Genomic DNA, 19,688 nt, shown 5'->3' with positions numbered 1-19,688 from the left:
CTGGTTAATGTCAAATGTGCTGTTACTCACGTTTCAAAAATTTGTCGATCTCCTGTGTCCAGACTTCAACGTTGCCGTTGTCCGAGGACTTGTACCAGATGAGCGTACTCTCGACGTTGTCGTCCTCTGGCATCGGTCGGAATCCGAGACCTAGATAAGAAATTTAAAAAAAATAGCGTCAGATGTTAGGAGTCTTAAATTACCGTTAGTCAGTTTAATTTTTTCACCCACTAAATGTTTTACTCAAAATTATTTAAAAAAAACATCAACGCTTGTTCGTTTCAGACGCTTGCTGAATAATTTTCGTGACATATATTTTTGTTCAATTCTAGATCGGCAAATGAACCCAAATAATGTGTGAGCTGATAAAAAGGTATAAGTTTCTGACTCTACACAAAAATGAATTGACAATGATTGACTTGAAACAATATTAAATCGTTAGTTCAATCAAAATTTCTCGGATGCACGATTTAAATAACTGATCATAGGAAGGCTGTAAAAATGGATGAATCTGGGTAATAATTTTAAAACACAAGAGCATTCCAAAAAGCCTGTGGAAATTTGACAAATCAGAACCTTCAAAGTACAACCAACCCTCTGGAGCCACTGCGTCACAATAGCCCTCGCAAATGTTTAAAAATAAATAACCCAAGTAATACCGATTGTCTTGTAAGACTCTTTATTAAAGAATCTTAAGCCTCTTATGAAACCTCAACTTGGTTTAGTAGCGTGCTATAAAACATTAGGGGAGAATGGGGATACTTGATCCTTTTTTCCTATTTTCATCATATCTTTTTGGATAAATTTTGCAGATCGCCATCTTCTGCATTTTCTGAAAGCGTGTGATTTCAAGATTATATGCTGCAAAAGTTAGATCGATACATGAACTCGTAAATGGACTAGGAGCATTTTTGTGAGACTAAAAAAATTGTGATATTTGAAAGTTGAAGGAGAATTGATCCTTTAATCAGAGCGCCCTAAATTATGGCAAAAATCATGCAAAATCTAAAGTTAAGAGTTTCATTGGCTTTTTTGGCCATAACAGTTTAAATTTTACAGTTTATAAGTGTAAGACAAAAGAATTCTGAAAGTTGGTCTACTACCTTAAATTCTTTGCATACCTGAAGGCGCAATTTTCATATTTTTAGATAAGAGCACTTTTTTGGTTATTGGATAAATATTATTAATTTCGTGCTTAGCAATGATCAACATCCTTTTAGAAAGAAAATATATCTTTTTGGACTCGAGGGATCAAGTGAACCCATAACATATATTTAGGAAAAGTTTTTCTTTAAAAAATGAGCTTTTACTATTGCTTTGATAATATGGCATTATTCAAGAAGTTTATATTATACTCTTACGATTGACATTTAAAAGCGAAATTCTTAAAACTATTATACAAATCATCTTTGACCCGAAAAACCTTTGGATACCAAATTTCACTTAATTCCGACCGACCATTTATACGTGATGGTGTTACAAAGAAAACGTCTCCATTTTAATATATAAGTTATTTTTATTATAATTTTTTCGCGTGGGAAACATTCAAAAATGATATCAAAGATCTCCAAGTCACATTTTGCTCGTTTTTTCAAACAAAGGGCAAAGAATAAAAAAAAAATTGTAAATTTTTTAAGATAACAATTTTGTTGTTTTGAACTAAGAGAAGATGTTGCAAATCCGACCGACTGTAATTTCATAAAATGGAGAGTTGTTGCGTAGCGCCAACCGAAGTTTAAGGCGACTGTTCCTGCGAATGCGAATAACAAGTTTGTTGTTTTGTACTATTTGGCAAATTTTTCTAGAACATTTTATTTATGTAAGACATTTTATTTTCGAGATAAAGCTGAGGAATCAAGTATTTCCAGGGATCAAGTATCCTCTTTTTCCCCTAATTGCTATTTGGGTAATCGCAAACACAGCCTACATTGATTTTAAATCATTATTTCAAAAGTTGCGTCTATACGACAATATTTAAATGTCCAGTTTAACCGATAGTAGAATCGTTTCCCAAGTGAAATTATTCTCGCTCGAAGCTGAAGAGGCATCGTGATGTATAATTGAAGTAATAATGTTAATGAAATCTTTATTTTTACTAACTAAAGGTAGTGACGAAAACTTTTTAAGTCAGCTTTGAGGAAGGAGAGAAGCAGCATTTTCTGCAAGAAGAGGTATTTACCTCTCTTCTATTAAACCCAAATCCTCCCTAGAGTGATCCCCAGGAAACACACGCATCACCCACTTTTTTGCTACAAATTTGTTTGAATAAAGTTCAAAAAAAGTAATTGATTTACTAAAATGTCTGTACTATTACTTAAAAAATGAACTTACTGTCTGTTTATTTTGAGAAATCTGGGGCATTACCGACGCAAAACTGAAAGCATTAACAAAAAAAAAAACGACAGAAAAAGGTGCAAAAATGGCCGTGACCTCTTGCAAAACTGTGCATACGTACGTGCATACGTTATGAGATTATCGGTTGAAACTTGAAGTCAGTTTTGCTGCAAACTTTCTACAAATCACGATAAAATAGTGTTTTTGTATGCTTTGATAAGTACTATTTTTCCCACATTGCTAGAAGCGCTCGCTTCGTGCATATTTGAGTGCAGTTTTTCGACCAGCATTGTTTGTTTTCGATGCAAAAAAGATATTTATTGTCAATATTTCTCTTATAACTCTGAAAGGAGTTGTTGGCCCATTTTGGTGTCTGGTGTTTCATCATAAATTGAGATATACATTGTTTTTTTTTGCAAAATTTTTGGTGATGCAGACGGTACTTTAAGACACCATTGAAATTTTATTTGCAAATTTTTAAGGTAAAGGCCAACAAATTTTAAATGATCTATTTGAAAACCTAATGAAATTGTAATACGTTTTGATGCGCTTTTTTATGATTTTCGTTGAAAAATAACAGAATTATGTTGTTTTATAATATGGTTATATTTTATTTACAAAAAAATCTTATCAAATCTGACTCGAAAAATATTTTTTTAGAAATCTAAAAAAATAAATGTGTTAAGTCGTTAAAAATAACTAAATTTTCAATTTTGGGGAAAAGATTCTACGGCTCCCGGCGTAAATTGTTGGATGATGAAAAACATACTTATTTTTTAAGCCCATCTAGAAGTTCGGGTGGCTCCAGAGAGTATATTGTTGAACATGCTGTTTGCTTCCATTTTAACAGACTGTCTGACGAAGATTCAGACAGAATCATGGCCCGGAATGGCCAGTTAGGGATTCTGAGGAAGTTTGGTAATAATCGTAGCAGAAAAAAAATCAAAAACAAATCTTTGAGCTTCCCGATTCCACTTAAACCACATCAGAATAATCTACTAGGTTGTAAATAATCGATTTATGTACAATCAAAATTGGCTTCTTCATTTGAAATAAGATATGATTTTTTCCAGGTTGCTTAGTAACGATTTCTTTTTTTTTTTTTTAATAAATACGCAACAATCTTTTAAAGAAAGAATCCAATATAATTAGTTCAAATTTTTAACGTTTTAAATTCTAAAGGGTCTATCTCTTTACTAACGCAGTAGAAAATTATCAATGGCGGATTTTCACTTGAAAATTGCTTAAAAACAACTGAAGTGTGGATATTGCAAAGCACATATATATTTTTAAATGAAGGCACTCAAAGAGTGACGACGCAAATTTATCATTCGCATTCTTGGGAATAATACTCAAATTTTTCAACGGGACCAAAACAACAACATGCACCAACTGTGAGCCCAGTTAAAAAGACTCAAATTACATCAATAGTGCCAAATTGACACTCCATGCTTAAAACAGTTATATATCGCTTGCTTCTCGACTGATTCACCTCATACAGGGCTGTAAGAAGAACCGGCTCATGGGGAGGGGGATGGGGGGGGGGGGGGGGGAATTGATGACACATTTTTCCCATAAGAGTTTTGCTTGAACAGTTCACAGATAAAGAGTATAATAAATGTAATGTATAGGTACTACATTTTTATTCAGCTTTGAATCATTTTACAATAATAGTTGAGTATATATTTTAAATCCTATTTTTTTTTTAAATAAGGTCGTAGAAATGCAATTTTTGTTATCAAGATTTAAATAATAAATAATGGAATTCAAGGTTTTATTTAAAAGAAAAACTTGTTGTAGGGGAGATAAGGGCATAACGAGAACCCAGGGCATAACAAGGCCTCCTTTTTTTCTACATAAGTACGTATTTTCTTAAAAAAAAAAAACTCATGAGGACTTGTTTCGACCTACCTACAGTATTGATTTTTAACTAAAAAATAAATATTCTTTTCATCTTTACAGAAATATTAAATAACAACCAGCTAGGTTCTCAATTGACGAAAATATAACATAATATGAAATATAATCAAAAGAGGGAGAATGTTGCTGCATATATCTAGGGGTAAAAGTTCTAAACATTTCACAATTTTTTTTAGCCTCAAAAACAAATGAAATTTTTCCTTCATGCAATTTCCTAGGTCCTCGCACTGTGCCCATGTTCTTTTTACTTCAAATTTAATCATTTGATAGGGTTTTTGCCATTTGTACTGTTCGGACTTTCTCATGGAAAATCACCGATTTTTTTCAATATCCAAAAATTATTATTAAATGACCATAAAAATAGCACTTAAACTTAACCTAAACAAAGAAAAAAGTTGAACTTTCACATAAAACAACCTATTTTCTCCTAAATGCTTAAATTTGATCAGGAGAGATGTTTGTTTGTAAGTCTTCAAAAAACCAGATATTTTAAGATTTTTAAATCACATTTTAAGTTATACTAAAAATCTTCTAATAAATTATTTGTAACTCAATTTATTGGCCTTCAAACGTAGTAAACAGTTTTCAAATATTTAAACTTTTTATATAGTTAGTGATGATTATCTGCAAAAATTTCATGATGATCAAAGTAACCCCGGAGATCAAAGTTCCTCCAGTTAACGGTACCCTATTAAAGGTTAAAAATTGGCATGAATCACTAAATATGACAATGTAGCGAATCGGTTAGAAGAGATCTGTTAAATCGCCTTCCCCTATTTGTAGAATAACTGTGAACAACTTGAACGAATGAAAAACGTTTTACTTTCGAATACTGAAACATATAAATAAATACGTTTTTTACTTTCAAATCTCATCTAGCAGTGGTACACTTTTATCCTCAATAAGTTTTATTTTTAATGATAATGGTTAATTATTTTGCGGTAGTCTTTTTTTTTTTTTTTTTTTTTTTTTTGTTGGGTCCCTACCACTGCGACCAGTTGTTAGATCTTTTGTGGTTTGTCCCCTATTTACTGTAGCTTCTCAAGATAGATCACTCTGATTGATTACAGTAGTGTCACTTTCTTGTTGATCAGCATTTTCCCAATTTGGAAGAACAACACGAATGAAGTTAACTACCTTATTGGAACCTAAAGAAAATAAATCAGAAGGATCTAAAATTCCTTTACCGAGTAAACTAGTTCTTTTTGATATAAGACAGGGGCATTCACATAGAAGGTGCTCCGATGTTTCCTTCTCAGCCTGACAAAAACGACAAATGTCAGATTGACTTCTTCCCATGAGTTTTAGATGATATCGACATTCACAGTGTCCTGTAACCAATCCTGTAAAAGTTTTTAAATCTTTTTTTGATAATGTTAGAATCTTTTTCGATTTGTAAATGTTTGGAACAATCATTCGCTTCGCTTGTCTTGCTCCTTCAATGTTTTTCCAGTTTCGTTCAATGATGCTTTTTTCTAAATTTCTTATTTCCATTTTTAAAAAGCAACGAGACACGCTGCAAAAAGGTTCAGGACCTAGAAACGGAATTGAAGAGCCTTGTCTAGCTAGCATGTCAGCTTTTTCGTTGCCTTCAATTCCGCAGTGCCCTGGCACCCAATATAGAGTAACTGAATTGTTCTGTGCAAGATTCTCAAGTGCCTCAATACATTCCCATACCAGTTTTGATGTACATTTAAATGATTTTAATGATTTAAGTGCAGCTTGGCTGTCTGAAAAAATTACAATATTTGCATGTTTGTATCTTCTTTTTAAACAAAGGTTTGTGCATTCGAGAATAGCGTAGATTTCGGCCTGGAAAACTGTCACCCACTTTCCCATTGATATCGATATATTTGCGCCGGGACCAGTTACCCCTGCACCAGCTTCATTGTCCATTTTGGATCCATCTGTATAGAATAATAAAGATCCTGATCGTACCTCGGGGCCACCTGAGCTCCATGTAAATCGATCAGGCTCTAGAACATTGAAAGAATGTTTGAAAATGGGTTTAGCCAAGACCCAATCTCTATTGCTACAAATTATTGGATTGATTTTAAATTTGTCGAGAATTTTTAGGTGACCACTATTGGCTTTCCCTGTAAGTGATATATTGTTTTCAAGTCTCAGAGCTTGCTTCTTTGCTTCAAGCTGCACACATTGATGAATAGGAAGAATGCAAAGAATCGCTTCCATAGCTTTTGTAGGGGTACTACACATAGCACCAGTTATGCACAATAGAACAGTTCTGCGGTAGTCTTACTACAATCTGCATAAAAAAATCCAATGATTCCTAGAAGCTGATTCACTACATCTCAGGCTGAATAAACTTCTAAAAAAGATTTAATAAAACTTCCGTACGCTTTAGTTACAAGCAGTAATTGTCTATTTTTTCCAGCTCCCCGAATGTTCGCGAACTTACCTGGATTAGCTCCTATCAGGGATTCGGACAGCTGGTACTTCGGCATTTTCATGTCTAGCGTCTGCCAGAACACTGCAAGCATCGCTGAGAAAAATCCGATCAGTGCAGCATAGAAGACTAGGTAAAAGAAGAGGATTTTCGCTGTAAGGAGAAAGGAAGTATAATCAAAATTAGTAATTTGTGTATGGAGATTAGTTATGTTTCAGAAAAATGGTCCTGAGAAAAGTCTTGTCTTATGTTCGTTCTAGAGATCAATCGGCAATCCTCATAGTCTCTCAGAACAAGTTCACTCGTGTTGAAAAACAGTAGTGACACTTGTAGCACATTTTGAAAACTTTACCACGCAAAAACATTTTCCGGATCTGCGGCCTTCAGATTTTTTTACAACACGTGTTCTATTTTCGCTTGCTGTGATGCAAAAAAAGCTCGGTTTCTATCACATACAGCTGATATAAAAACAGTGTTGTAAAAAAAATTAAACGCCTGAAGATCTTGAAGACATTTTTGCATGGCAAAATTTTCAAAATGTGCTACAAGTGTCAAAATTTCTACAACTTTTTCCCAACCCGAGTGAACTTGCTGTCAACTTTTTTTGTTTCTAGAAAAATACTTTAAAAAAGGCTAATTCAACTGCTGTAACTGCCTAGAATGAATGTTTGCAAAAATGTCACCTTAGAGAGCAACAAAGCAGGCCGGTGTGTGCAGGTTTATTATTATCTCCCGAGTTATATCATAAAATCTTCCCCTCCGGGGAAGCCGAAACAACATCAGGCTGGAAACATACAGTAATGACTAGGTACATGATACCCATTCAGGATGACATGAATTGAAAATTCAAAGCCCGAAAAAAGGAAAATCCTAGCGCCAGAAGGCGGTTTGCTCCAGCTATTTAGCTTGGAACCGGCTGACGGTCGACGAGAGAAAAACTTTCCGGGAAAAAGAGGACGACGACAACTGTGTAGGTACACGCTAACGGTGGCCCATACACAAAGCAAACAACAACCCATAGCAGCCAGCACCATACGTAGAGAAGAATCGAAGAAAAAGGGGTTATGTTTACCCGGAAGTGAATCTAATGACCGAACGTCACCAAACAACGCCCTGAAGATTCTTTTTATCCCTCTCATTTTGGCATCGACTCTTTACCCGGTTTGCTTGGATGGCGTAAATGGGTGAGTATCAACTAAGGTATCTGAATGTGGAAGGATGATCTGTGCTTTTGGCCCTTTGGGCTCTGAAAAAGGGTTACCAGACCTCGCCTGTTGCTTTCCATTCGTCAAACTAGATATAGGTATGTATTTTTTATACAAGGTATTTTGGGAAGTAATGAGTGGTGCATTCTGAAGCTAATAGATCAACGAAATTGGTTCCAATCCAGTGAAAAAACTGGTAATCCCACTTGTGTTCTATTGACTGTTAACGGTATAGAACTGCGTCAAATTGGGACCAAATTTCATCACTTTTGGAGCAATCCTTATACCGGTTTAAAAAAAGTTGTGTTGAAACTGATATAATGGACCACGGTTGCGATTGCTTCGGTCGGAATTTGGGTCCAAACCGGTGGTCCAAACCACGGATACAGGTACTCTAACTCTATATATTCAAGCAACAATTTTTATTTTAAAAAAATCTGCAAATTTATTATAAATGTCTACCTCGGCAAACGAGTGACTTCAAAGCCGTTTTTCTACATATGATTAATTGAAAGGTATTTTTTACAGCCATTTGTGTCGCTTGGAAGCTTAAGAGGATCTAGAAACCATTTTTTTTTTATAAATACAAAAGGATTATATAGAGAGTTTTGGAAAGCCAATTCGTATTTCAGTTTGTATTGAAGCGAACAAAACTATCCAAAACTCCTCTTATTCTTTAGCTATAAGGCTACTGAAAGCTTTTCCAAAGCCTTCTTTACACGTAAGTGTGACTCTTTGACAGTTACTTGAAAATCTCTTTTTTTCTCAAGACTTGGGATATTTTTTTCTTTAATTTATCAAACTCGACTTAATCAAAACCTACTTGGAAATAGAAACAATGGCAGGAATGGCTTTGATGATTTTTTTCTTTTTTTTTATCGTTTATTTAAAGAGTTAACCAAATGTTTTCACCCTCTCTCTCTTAATCTGATGACGGGAAGGGGTTGCACTAAATTTTAAGTGTGAAAAGGATTCTGAGACATTGGCTGATATGAATAAAGCTCTAGTAATTGCTTTTGCTATTTTCGAGCAGTTTTGTGAGTCAAATACTTCGAATGGCATGCATATTTTTTATCCGGAGCTGGTTGAAAGTAAATGTTCTACTCTGCTTTTTCATATCTAGCTGAGCAAATGCTTTCAAATTTTGCCATTCTAAAGTTCGAGCTAAGTAAAAGCTATCGAAGCAATTGCTATTTTCTTATTCATACCACCTGTTGTGTTCTGGCTTGTTCAGTGAAAGAGAGTGCAATTTTGTTTCTACTGCAGTGTTAACACATCGAAATCTGTACTTTCGAGCAAAAATATCTTTTTCATCTGTACTTTTTTGACTAAAATCTGTTGAAAAATCTGTACCAACGATATATGAAAACTCAGTGCAAATAACGCATTTTTGTTTAGTATTACAACTCCATTGTTTGTAATAGATATAATTTCGAAGATTTTTTCCATTTATAGGCTCTAAAACCAATCTCTCTTATAAACTATAAATATTTCATTAAGTCAGTATTATTTACATGGTTTATTTTAAGTCACACTGTTAAACATTACACCAAAAATCTGTCATCTGAACCTACTGAATCTGTACCAAAAATGAGTTCAAAAATTTGTGCTTTTCTAGATAAATCTGTACATATGGCAACCATGTTCTACTGTTCCTTCAAGCTGTGCGGAGAGAGATAAATCGCACTTCTATCAAGAGTGACATTTTCTACACACAAGAGTGAGTGAGAGCATTCACATCTGCTAATATGTAGAGAATTCCCTTCTCCGGAAATTTCTATTGAACATTGTAAGGAGGAAAAATCTGAGAGTGAACACAGTTTTTTTTTTCTGTAGGTGAGAAAGACGTGCTGCTTTGAACGCTTCCTTTGACATTCATTTTTTGAAAAAAAAAAATCCAAAAAAGCAGTGGTCATATTTACCACAAGTATAGCTTTATCTAGTAAAAAGGATTTCTGGATTTTTTTTGCAACGGTTCTGTACGTTTAATAGATGGATTTTTCAATTTTTCACCCTTTGAAAGAAAACATTTTTTTTCGTTATGTGAAACGATGCCAGATGGTTCTGTCAAAAACAGAACACATCGAAGAAAAAAAATAAGGGTTGATATTTAATATGCCACATCGCCGCTTGGAAGCTTGGACAAAAAAATTCCGCCGCACTGTTGTGTGGTTCATTGATCAAGCTCTAAAGTGAACGCTCAGTAAATCCAACAGAACAGTATTGAATTTGATGCCCAGTGGATCGAAATAAACGGTGAATTTTGTTAACAAACACATAGTTTTCTAACTACGAACATGAACCACCAGAGCAATGGAAAAAATTGCTCTCAACCATGAATTCATATGACGAGTTTTTAAATTATTTGCTTGAACTACAACAGCAATCACAATACTCTCCTTGGTTGAGATTTCAATTAGAAAGGTGAAAGTTTCCCGACAAAAGCTAGGATCGATTGGAATCGATTTTTACAGTTCTTTTGTATCGATTGGGATTTTGTGTTTCAGGCGTCGCTGCTCTTACATGTAGTTTCACTAGTTCTCATAATTTTACCAAAAATTCATCAACAACAGTACATTTTAATCGCTTATGTTCTAAAATCAGCTCAATTTAACCATTCAAAAAATGCAGACGACACACAAAATAAACACGATAAATCTTGAAAAATCAGAAAACTTGGAACCTCTGATTGTGTGATAAATGGTCTAAAAATATTTTTATCTCCATACACTGAGGTGTTTGAGCAGGGATGCCAGGCGGTTTTGTCAAAAATCAGGACACCATGAAGGAAAAAATTCAGGGCATAACCAGGGCAAGATTTTCAGGGCACTACCGAAGCATCCAAAAGTTCGAATATCACTTAAGGAACGAGCTAATAAGTTCATATATAGCTGTACAAAAGTTCTGTGGAACTTTTTTGCTTTTCAAAATGCTTTTTCGAGGCCCATGGAACTTCATTCTATATCAAGTTCAGCCAATACTCAAAAAAGCTTTCAAGTACTGTTTTCGTTTCTGTTTCTACTTTTTGGGAACTTTAAAGTTTGTATGAAGAAAAACAATCTACTTGTTACGTACCGTAAACTGGGGGAACTTTGATCAGCGGGGTAACCTTGATCAACATGAAATTTTTGCAGATAATCATCATTAACTAAGTATAAAGTTAAAATATCTGAAAACTGTTTATAACGTTTGAAAGCCTTTAAATTGAGTTACAAATTAGCTAAATTTGGTTTGTTTAAGGAGATTTCTTATATTACTTAAAATATAATTTTAAAATCTTAAAATATCTGGTTTTTTGAAGGCTCACAAACAAACATCTCTCCTGATCAAATGTAAGCTTTTAGGAGCAAATGGGTTGTTTAATGTGAAAGTTCAACTTCTTTCTTGGTTTAGTTTTGGTTTAAGTGTTGTTTTTATGGTCATTTGATGATAATTTTTGGATATTGATAAAAAAAAACGGTCATTTTCCATGAAAAAGCCCCTATAGAAAAAATGGCTAATAACCCTATCATATGGTTAAGTTTGAAGAAAAAAATAACATAGGAACAGTACGAGGACTTAGGGAATTGCACGAAGGGAAAATTTCATTTGTTTTTGAGGCCAAAAAATATTGAAAAATGTTTATAATTTTTGCCCCTAAATGTATGCAGCAACATTGTCCATCTTTCGAGTATATTTGTTTTTGAAAGAAAACGTTGAAAAATTCAATTAAGTCCAAAGAAAAAAAATACTGTTTTCGTTGTTATGAGCCTTCTGTGCTTAATGCCATCAAAATAATAAATTTTAATATTTTGAGATACGTAAAAACCAAAGTGATCAAAGTTACCCCTAAACTTGAAATCTGGTTTTGTAATAAACAATTAATTATAACCACCAATGTCGTTTGAACTTACTGCAATCAATGATCATGTTTTATACTCCTCACCTCAGTAAGGGTTTTAAAGCTTTTAGGTGTCACGAAAAAGCAACCCCTTCCAAAATATTGAAAAATGAATGAAAAAAGTGATCAAAGATCACCCAGTTTACGGTACTTCTAATTTTTTTTAAAATCAAGTAGCTAGTAAAGGGTTGCAAGTCTTTTTGTACAGCTCAATAGTTCGTAAAAAATTTCTGTTGTACTATTTTATAAACTTGACAGTTTTTAATTACTTCCAATGGGAGTTCAAAAGCAACTTCGCAATATAGAAACTTTGAAGTAAATTTAAAAGTTTAAATCTACTTTTTTCGAACTTCAACACATGCATAAATAAACACATCTTTACTTGGGAAACAACAATGTGAAATACACATTCAGTTCCGGAAGAACTTTTTAACAACTTGAAAGTGGGAATAAAGTAGAAATTAAGAACCTGAAAGTCGTTTTAAAGAAAATCATCACATCGAGTAAAATCGTTGCCTACTCATGATGTTCATATAGAGCAGCAAGTATGGATCTCGACTTTCAAGTTGTGAGCTCGGGTTCGAGGCTTGGTAAGAACATGTTTTTTAAATGTAATGGGAGTTAGTAACAAACATGGCTGATTAATATGAATCAAATTACCGGACTTGAGATGGTAATTGAAGGAGCGAAAGAGTGATTTTTTCGATTTTTGATGCTGCTTTTAAAGTAGAATTTTAAGCTGGTTAGAAGTTGTTTGGCGATTTATGCGAACTTTTGTCAACTTTAGAGTTCGTTTATCTACTTGAAATTTGAGCTGACAAGAAGTTGTATTAGCATACTCGATTAAGCTGATCAAACCTGATAGAGGAATGTTATCCGAACTTTTGGTTGCTTGGGTACTTATTCTGCTTAAATTGCATAAATAAAGGCAAAACACAGGCATTGTAGACGCATTAAATTATGCAATTGAGGCAAGCAGAACATCGTCTGTCATCAAAGGGCGCTAGAAATCGAGATTCGGGAACGTAAGTGGAGATGGATTGGGCACACGCTGCGAAAAGATGAAAACGAGATTTGCAGAGAGGCGCTAGATTGGAATCCAGAAGGTCATCGAAGAAGAGGCAGGCCCAGAAACTCGTGGCGGCGAAGCCTAGTCGCTGAAATCCGAACTGTTGACGAGAATCTTGACTGGGACCAGGTGAAGACGCTGGCTCCGGATCGTCAACAGTGGAGGTCTTTTACCACGGCCCTATGCACCGGGAGATCGGCGCGGGATCATTAAGTAAGTAAGTAGAACATCGTCTGGCCTGCAGAATATATGGAAAAATATTATTTGAGCCGATGATTATCATCGGTTATCGGTCAATGGGTTAAACTATTTTACTTCAGATTGGTTCGATGTCCTGATCATTTAAATTTAAATTCAATTATAATTTGGATTTTTTTGAAAATCAGAAAAATTAATGGCAAAATGAGCGTTTTAAAAAATAATCAAGATAAATCAGGACAATTTGAGAAATTAGGACGGTCTTTCGAAAATCAGGACAAATCCTGAAAAATCAGCACACCTGGCACCTCTGTGTATCAGTCAAACACTAGAGCGCTCTAGGCAAGAGTTCTCTTCCTCTCACCGAGATGCAAGAGCTTTTACACTAGCTGTCCGAGTCGCTTACAGCTGGTCTAAACTCGGATAAGGAGTGGAGTATGATCAACGAAATTGCACTTGAATTGCTCTCGGAAGCCGAACTGGAAACAGTTTTGTTTTCTCTCTGCTCTTTGTTGTATTGGGAAGAGCCATCCAACCTTGGTTCTGAAGAAACATAAAAACTGGTTTTTCATCAATTTTTTTTCTTAACCTATCGATTGCTTTTTCATGATAGTTTTATTAAAATTCGAATTCAGACAAACATTTCACGCGAAGATCGCATCACGATTGAAATTCAATCAAACAAGTTATTGCGGTTCAAAGATTATATTTTCGCAGCAAATTATTCTCTAACACGCAATGAGTACTTTTGCGCATGGCGTTTTAGACGATTATTTGCGCCAACATACAATCCACCCCATTTTTCTAAGCTAAATAACGCCAGATGACACATTTAGAAAAGAAGGAAGATAGGAATCTCAATCATCATAATAGCTTCAAATCTCAAATCATCATCGAAGCTTTTCAACCTCTTACGCCAAATTTACTTCCATTTGCTTGAGGTGTTCTTCAGATATGTGTACAATTGTATGAAAACCCCCTTCTCCTTCCCTTTCTCTCCACTGAAAGGAGAGAGGATTAAAATTATTCTTTGAAACAGTTCTCATACCTAAACACTCTTGCATGTCAAATTTGTTTCTTTTTCCTTGGTTAAGTAGTTATCGAGATAAGCAAAAAAAAATGTAAGGTGACCCTCCCTACTTTCCAATGTAAGTAGGAAGAGGTCTCACATAATTTAAGAAACTTTTCCCGTATCCAAATATCCTCCCTTGCCAAATTTGGTTCCATATGCTTCATCAATTCTCGTGTTATGCAAAAAATAGCATGGAAGGCTCCTCTCATCTTTATATCTCCCCAAGGTAGAAGAGAAGTGTTGCAAACTACCCTTTAAATATTTCTGCTTCTAAAATACCTTAGCATGCCAAATTTAGTTCCATTCGCTTTATTAGTTCTTAGGATGTAACAAAAATTTAAGCCCCTCTCCTCTTTTAATCCAAGTAGGGAGAGGTCCCTTATACCCTCCCATGTCTAAATTGATTCCATTTACAATATCAGTTTTAAAGTTGTGGGAAAAAATGTTTGAGACCACCCCCCCCCCCCCTCGATTCACTGTAAGGGTTTAAAACCTTCCTAGCAATATTACTCCAATTCAAATACTCTCGCATGTCAAAATTGGTTTCATATTCTTTATCAGTTCTCGAGTTATTTATTTCTTTTCTTTGGTAGGCCCCTCTCTTCTTCCAGTGAGGGGAGGGGTCTCAAACCATTATAGGAACCTTCCCTGGCCTCAAAACTATCCACCATTCGAGTTTTATGCAAATCGGTTAAGTAGTTTCAAAGTCTATAGTGAACAGACAGACAGGCATTGACGGCACATCGAGTGAGTTTCGTTGAATGTATTATATAATAAACACGCAAATACTTTTAAAAGTTGAAAAAGTTTTTAATTTTCTAGATAGTTCTTCAACAACTGAAATACTGGCAACCCCATCTCAATCCGGTAGCCACTCCAGCTGAGAACAAACAAAAGGCCAAATGAGCCACTTTAGACACATGGGCAATCTAATCTGGTTTGGAGCGAGCAAACCCAACCCAAACCCCGGTGCGAATGTTCTCTTAATCCTTCCAACTGGCACTGGATGGCGCTTCTGTCGGTCGTCTCCATGCAAATCCTCGGGATATTTGAACCTGACGCCAGCCTCTGCCGCCTGAATCGAGACAGATAAAAGCAAGGAAAACAAAACTGGAAAGAATATCCCCATCGCCGGGCCTGTGGGGCAAATCTCGTGAGGACCTACTTTAGAAGTCCAACGAAAAGGACGAGAGCCCGGAAATCTAGAGCCGAAGCAAAAGCTCCCGGTTTGGTCCTTCGGTCGGCCCTTTTTTTTCCTCCCTTCACATCCACATGGAAGAGATAAAAGAAAAATCATCCTTCAAATCCGGTATGACACTGCTGCGCTCTGGTGTTTGCTTTCTTCTCCTCTTTCGTTTTTCAGTTGGTTCGTTTGTTTCCCTGGGGCGGTGAAAATTGGATTGGTTTTCTGTGAGCTTTTTTTCTTCTTTTCTTTCGCTTTTTGTAACTTGGCAGTAACTTTTCTTTCCCATATTTTTTCCCTTTGCCATGAAGGATCGTCTGCGACGGATTAGAATGTCAAAGGTTTGCCCCATCAAACGTTTGTATGTACATGTGGTGGAAAATTGTGTATGAATGGGTTTCCGCTTTCCTAACGGACGTGGCTATTTAGGTGTTTATTTAGTGGAAATTTCAACGCATAAATGGTGGTAAGCTAAACCAGGATCTTATGACATATCTTCTTGAAAAAAAAAAAAACTCAACCGATCCATCTTACATAATTCTATCAAAGAGGCGAGTAAAAATGGTTTTTTTCTTGCTTATGCTCAATCATTAGTGAACTACATTTTGTTTCAAAAATTTCTAATATTTTTTTGAGTTATATGTATCTCAACTCAAGCATAAACAGAAAAAGTAGCTTTCCTCAATGAATTATGAATATTCAACAAATCTACCGAACTCATAGATGGGATGTTCGCCAATTTGTCGCAACTTGTTGGACGCAACGAATCTGTGATTATGGAGCAGAACAGTCCGAGATAATTTTATCTGGCTCTAAACACTACCGAGAAGATTGCTTTCTTTTCCGGATCTTCATAGCAACTTGCAACAATTGTTGGCCCACATTTATTTCGGTGATATTCGTGCAAGCTGAGTATTTGTTGCTTGAAACTATTATTGTACCAGTTGTGGAATCCAATTTCAAATTAAAATACGTTGATATTGAAAATGTTTACGTTTTCAATTCTATTTAACACTTACAGGTCAAAGGCTGATAAAAGTCGCTCCTCCAAACAGTAACAGCTGTGATTTGCAATGCCGTGGGCCAAACTTTACCAAATGACTTTTATTGAGTTACTTAGAGTTTTTGAAATTTGAGTTGCTTACTTAATGAAATGTAAATTTTTTTGTCTCTACTTTGGTCTCATATGCTTAACTTAAATCAGACCTCTTTACTGCCTTTTTTGAAGATTAGAGCATTGAAAATTGGTACCGTAATTCGGGGTAATATTGATCATTTTTTGCAATATTTCTCGATTATTTTTCCTGTTAAGGGGAATGTGGTATGTTTCATATTTTTAAAACCAGTACTGGACTCCTATGAACGTAAAACATGGTTGCAGAAATTTATTGGACTGCTTTAAATTTGATTGAAAAATCGATTTCGTCTTTGTTCGGGAATTGATGCTTTGGGGTTACATTGATCAGTCTCCATTTTGACGGTTTAAACGAGTTTTCTTTATTATAAAGGATACAAAACACCTTTATAATTGTTTAAAAATTTTAATTTATCAATTTTACCTTGCTTGTCTACGTTTTCTTTAAAAACATTTATAATCGAAAAAAAACAATGATGCTGCATACATCTAGGGGCAAAAATTATAATAATTGCTAAATTGTTTTAGCTTCAAAATACAAATGAAATTTTACCTTCACACATTCCCCTAGGCCCTCCCACTATTTTCATTTTCATTTTTTTTCTTAAAAGTTTATCATTTGATAGGATTCCTATCCATTTGTCCAATAAGGGCTTACTCTTTGAAAATATACTTATATTTTAAATATCAAAAATTTATCATTCAGTGACTATAAAAATAGCACTATAACTATACATATACAAAGAATAAAAGTTGTTCTTTCACATTTAACCACTCATTTGCTTCTAAATACTTTTTGGTATCATCAGGAGAGCTAATTTTTTGCGAGCCTTGGAAAATATAGATAATTTATGATTTTGAAATTACATTTTTACTAACAGAAAACAATTTCAAATACAAAGCAAATTTTGTCTTTTTGATACTCAATAAATAGGCTTTCAATCATAAAAAACAGTTTTCAAAAATTCAAACTATAGATTAAGTTATTGATGATAATGTGGAAAAATTTATTGATGGTCAAAGTTACCCCGGTGATCAAAGTTACCCCGTTTTACGGTAACCCTCTTTTTTTAACTGACCGGGCTTTTGAAAAATCGCCATTACAATTCAAAGCTTCGCAAGTTAGCAAAAAGCGATTCTCGATAGCTTAAATTAAAAATACTATATTTGTTTCGATTATAGTCGTTTTAACATCTGTATGTGCGACTTAAGTGTAGAAATTAGAGTTTCATTTTTTCCAGCTTTATTGTGAGACTTGGAAGTATCGATAAAAACTTAAATTTTTCGCTAAGTAACATGCCATAGGCATTTCTGAAAATGCAAAGTCTTAAATAACCCGTCTAATGTAAGTTTTGGACACCTTTCATTTTTAACTCCGGTACAGTTTTTTCAGGGTCTCAATTTATATCAATCTATGTTAGGTTCTTTCAAGTGTATCAATCTGTCTCATGTTATTTGAAGAACTTTAAGCAGCTTTAAATTGATCTTATCGATTTAAAGCTGTTCAATATATTTTTCACAGTTTTGGAGCTATTAAGAGATTGGTGTATTTTTTTATTGGTTCCAAACTTCACAAACAAATTAGTTTAAAAATATTGATTTATTTTAAGGCATTCAAGGTGTTCTAAACTATAAGTTATAGATGATTTTATTTAAAAGCCTTTTTCAGCTTTTTTACCCTCTTGATAAATGTTCCGAAAATCACTGGGACAAGTGAGCCGTATTTAGGCATGATCTCTTTCTTGGCATGCCAACATGCCATTTCATATTTTTCAGGCCCAAATTGAGCTCAAAAATTTTGAATACATTTTCATTGGGAAGAGAATAATTTCTTTAAAAACTATACAGACCCATTTTTTTGTATTGATTGTACTTTATTAGAGTAGTCAATTTTTTTTAACTGTATACGAACCAATTATGTCGAAAATCACCATATCAGAATCAGATGAACTCACCTTTCTAGTGCAACTGTCAAATTCAAAAGCGATTTTAAACGTGGACATTTATTTGAAAAATTTGCAATAAATGCTCAATCCTACATTTAAACTCTGCAAAAATCCAAAAATACAACTTAAATAAGGAATGAATATTTCATTAGGTTTTGAATGGAAATTTTAAATCAATTTTTTTCTTGGCATGCAACTTCGATCGAAATACACCATCAGTGTTGGAAGCGGCTGTTGTTTTCACTCAAATTTGATTTAAAACTACGCTCAAATATTTTCATACCAAATGTGTTTCTTAATCATACCGTTTCTATCAACTCTGGCTTCGAAATAGGGTTGCAAATATTATTGTTTAGACTTATGAAAAGTCATAATATATGCAGAAATCGAAATTCGGGCACCATAAATCGTGGGTACATTTGTATGCGTAGGGGAGGAGCGGGCTATATGCGCCTTTTAAGCAGAATACTGATTAAATCAAATATTTCATCGAATATGTGTACAAAAACTATATAAACATGAGCAGACATCTGTTTTCTATACATTGGAGTAATTTTTATGTTGAAATCTCCTTCAGTTTTTGAGAAATCGATTTTACTATAACTGTTGTCAAAATTGACGAACCTCAAAACGTGCGGGCTAAATGCGCCTATTTATGTTTTAGGCAAAATTTCTGTTTTTTGGCAATATTTCCGTACAATTTCATTGGGAATGCTAGAAACTGATAACTTCCATACGACAAAGCTGAAGTATTATAAAAATCTTTTCCTTTTAGTATTTTATAGAATAAAACAAAAGTTAGGGTTGCCATATTATGGAGGCAATTCATCCATACGAAAAAAATTATCACATCTGTTTTGAGATCTTCAATTCTCTTTAAAGATGTTAATTAGAGCTTAAATTCGAAGTTTTAATGATCAAAAACATATATTTATTCTTTTTAACCTGTTATTTTAGGATAGTGGCATTTTACAAACATGATGGGGGCATACAAAAACAATCTCTTATTCCACTTTCCAATCATTTTGAAACCATCATAAAAGCTTAAATTTGTTTTACTTCTAAGCTTCATTAGAGTAAGAAACAAAAACCACCCAACTTTTAGTTTTGAGCATTTTTACGTATAATTTTTAAAAGTCAAAATATTACATCAAAAGGTTTATTCATGAAATTCTTTCTTGCCTTATGTTCAAAGCGTATTTCGCTTAAAATGCATTGCTTAGATATGTTGTCTTGTCAGCCATTTCGTCAAACGGCCGTAGGGTCATTTAACCCGATAGGCCCATTTTGGAAACCTTTCCCCTACAAACAGCATTGGCAATTTGCCGAGCAAATGCTG

The 19,688-nt window shown here is 34.3% G+C and overlaps 1 protein-coding gene across 5 annotated transcripts in view; it reads right to left on the bottom strand.

The window, feature by feature from the left end:
- The window catches only part of LOC129743646 (sodium/potassium-transporting ATPase subunit beta-2), a 113,763-nt gene that overhangs the window by 5,508 nt on the left and 88,567 nt on the right, over positions 1–19,688 (bottom strand). For all 5 annotated transcript variants that reach the window (XM_055735726.1, XM_055735727.1, XM_055735728.1 and 2 more), the window contains 2 exons: positions 6,674–6,814; positions 31–150 (listed from right to left, as the gene is read on the bottom strand). In XM_055735726.1, the coding sequence (XP_055591701.1) occupies positions 31–150; positions 6,674–6,814 (261 nt within the window). The remainder of the gene's footprint in view (positions 1–30; positions 151–6,673; positions 6,815–19,688) is intronic.

This window comes from Uranotaenia lowii, chromosome 2 (assembly GCF_029784155.1).
Source record: "Uranotaenia lowii strain MFRU-FL chromosome 2, ASM2978415v1, whole genome shotgun sequence".
Classification (NCBI taxonomy): domain Eukaryota; kingdom Metazoa; phylum Arthropoda; class Insecta; order Diptera; family Culicidae; genus Uranotaenia; species Uranotaenia lowii.
Note: the sequence above shows the minus strand (reverse complement) of the source record. Positions and strands in the feature narration are given on the sequence as shown.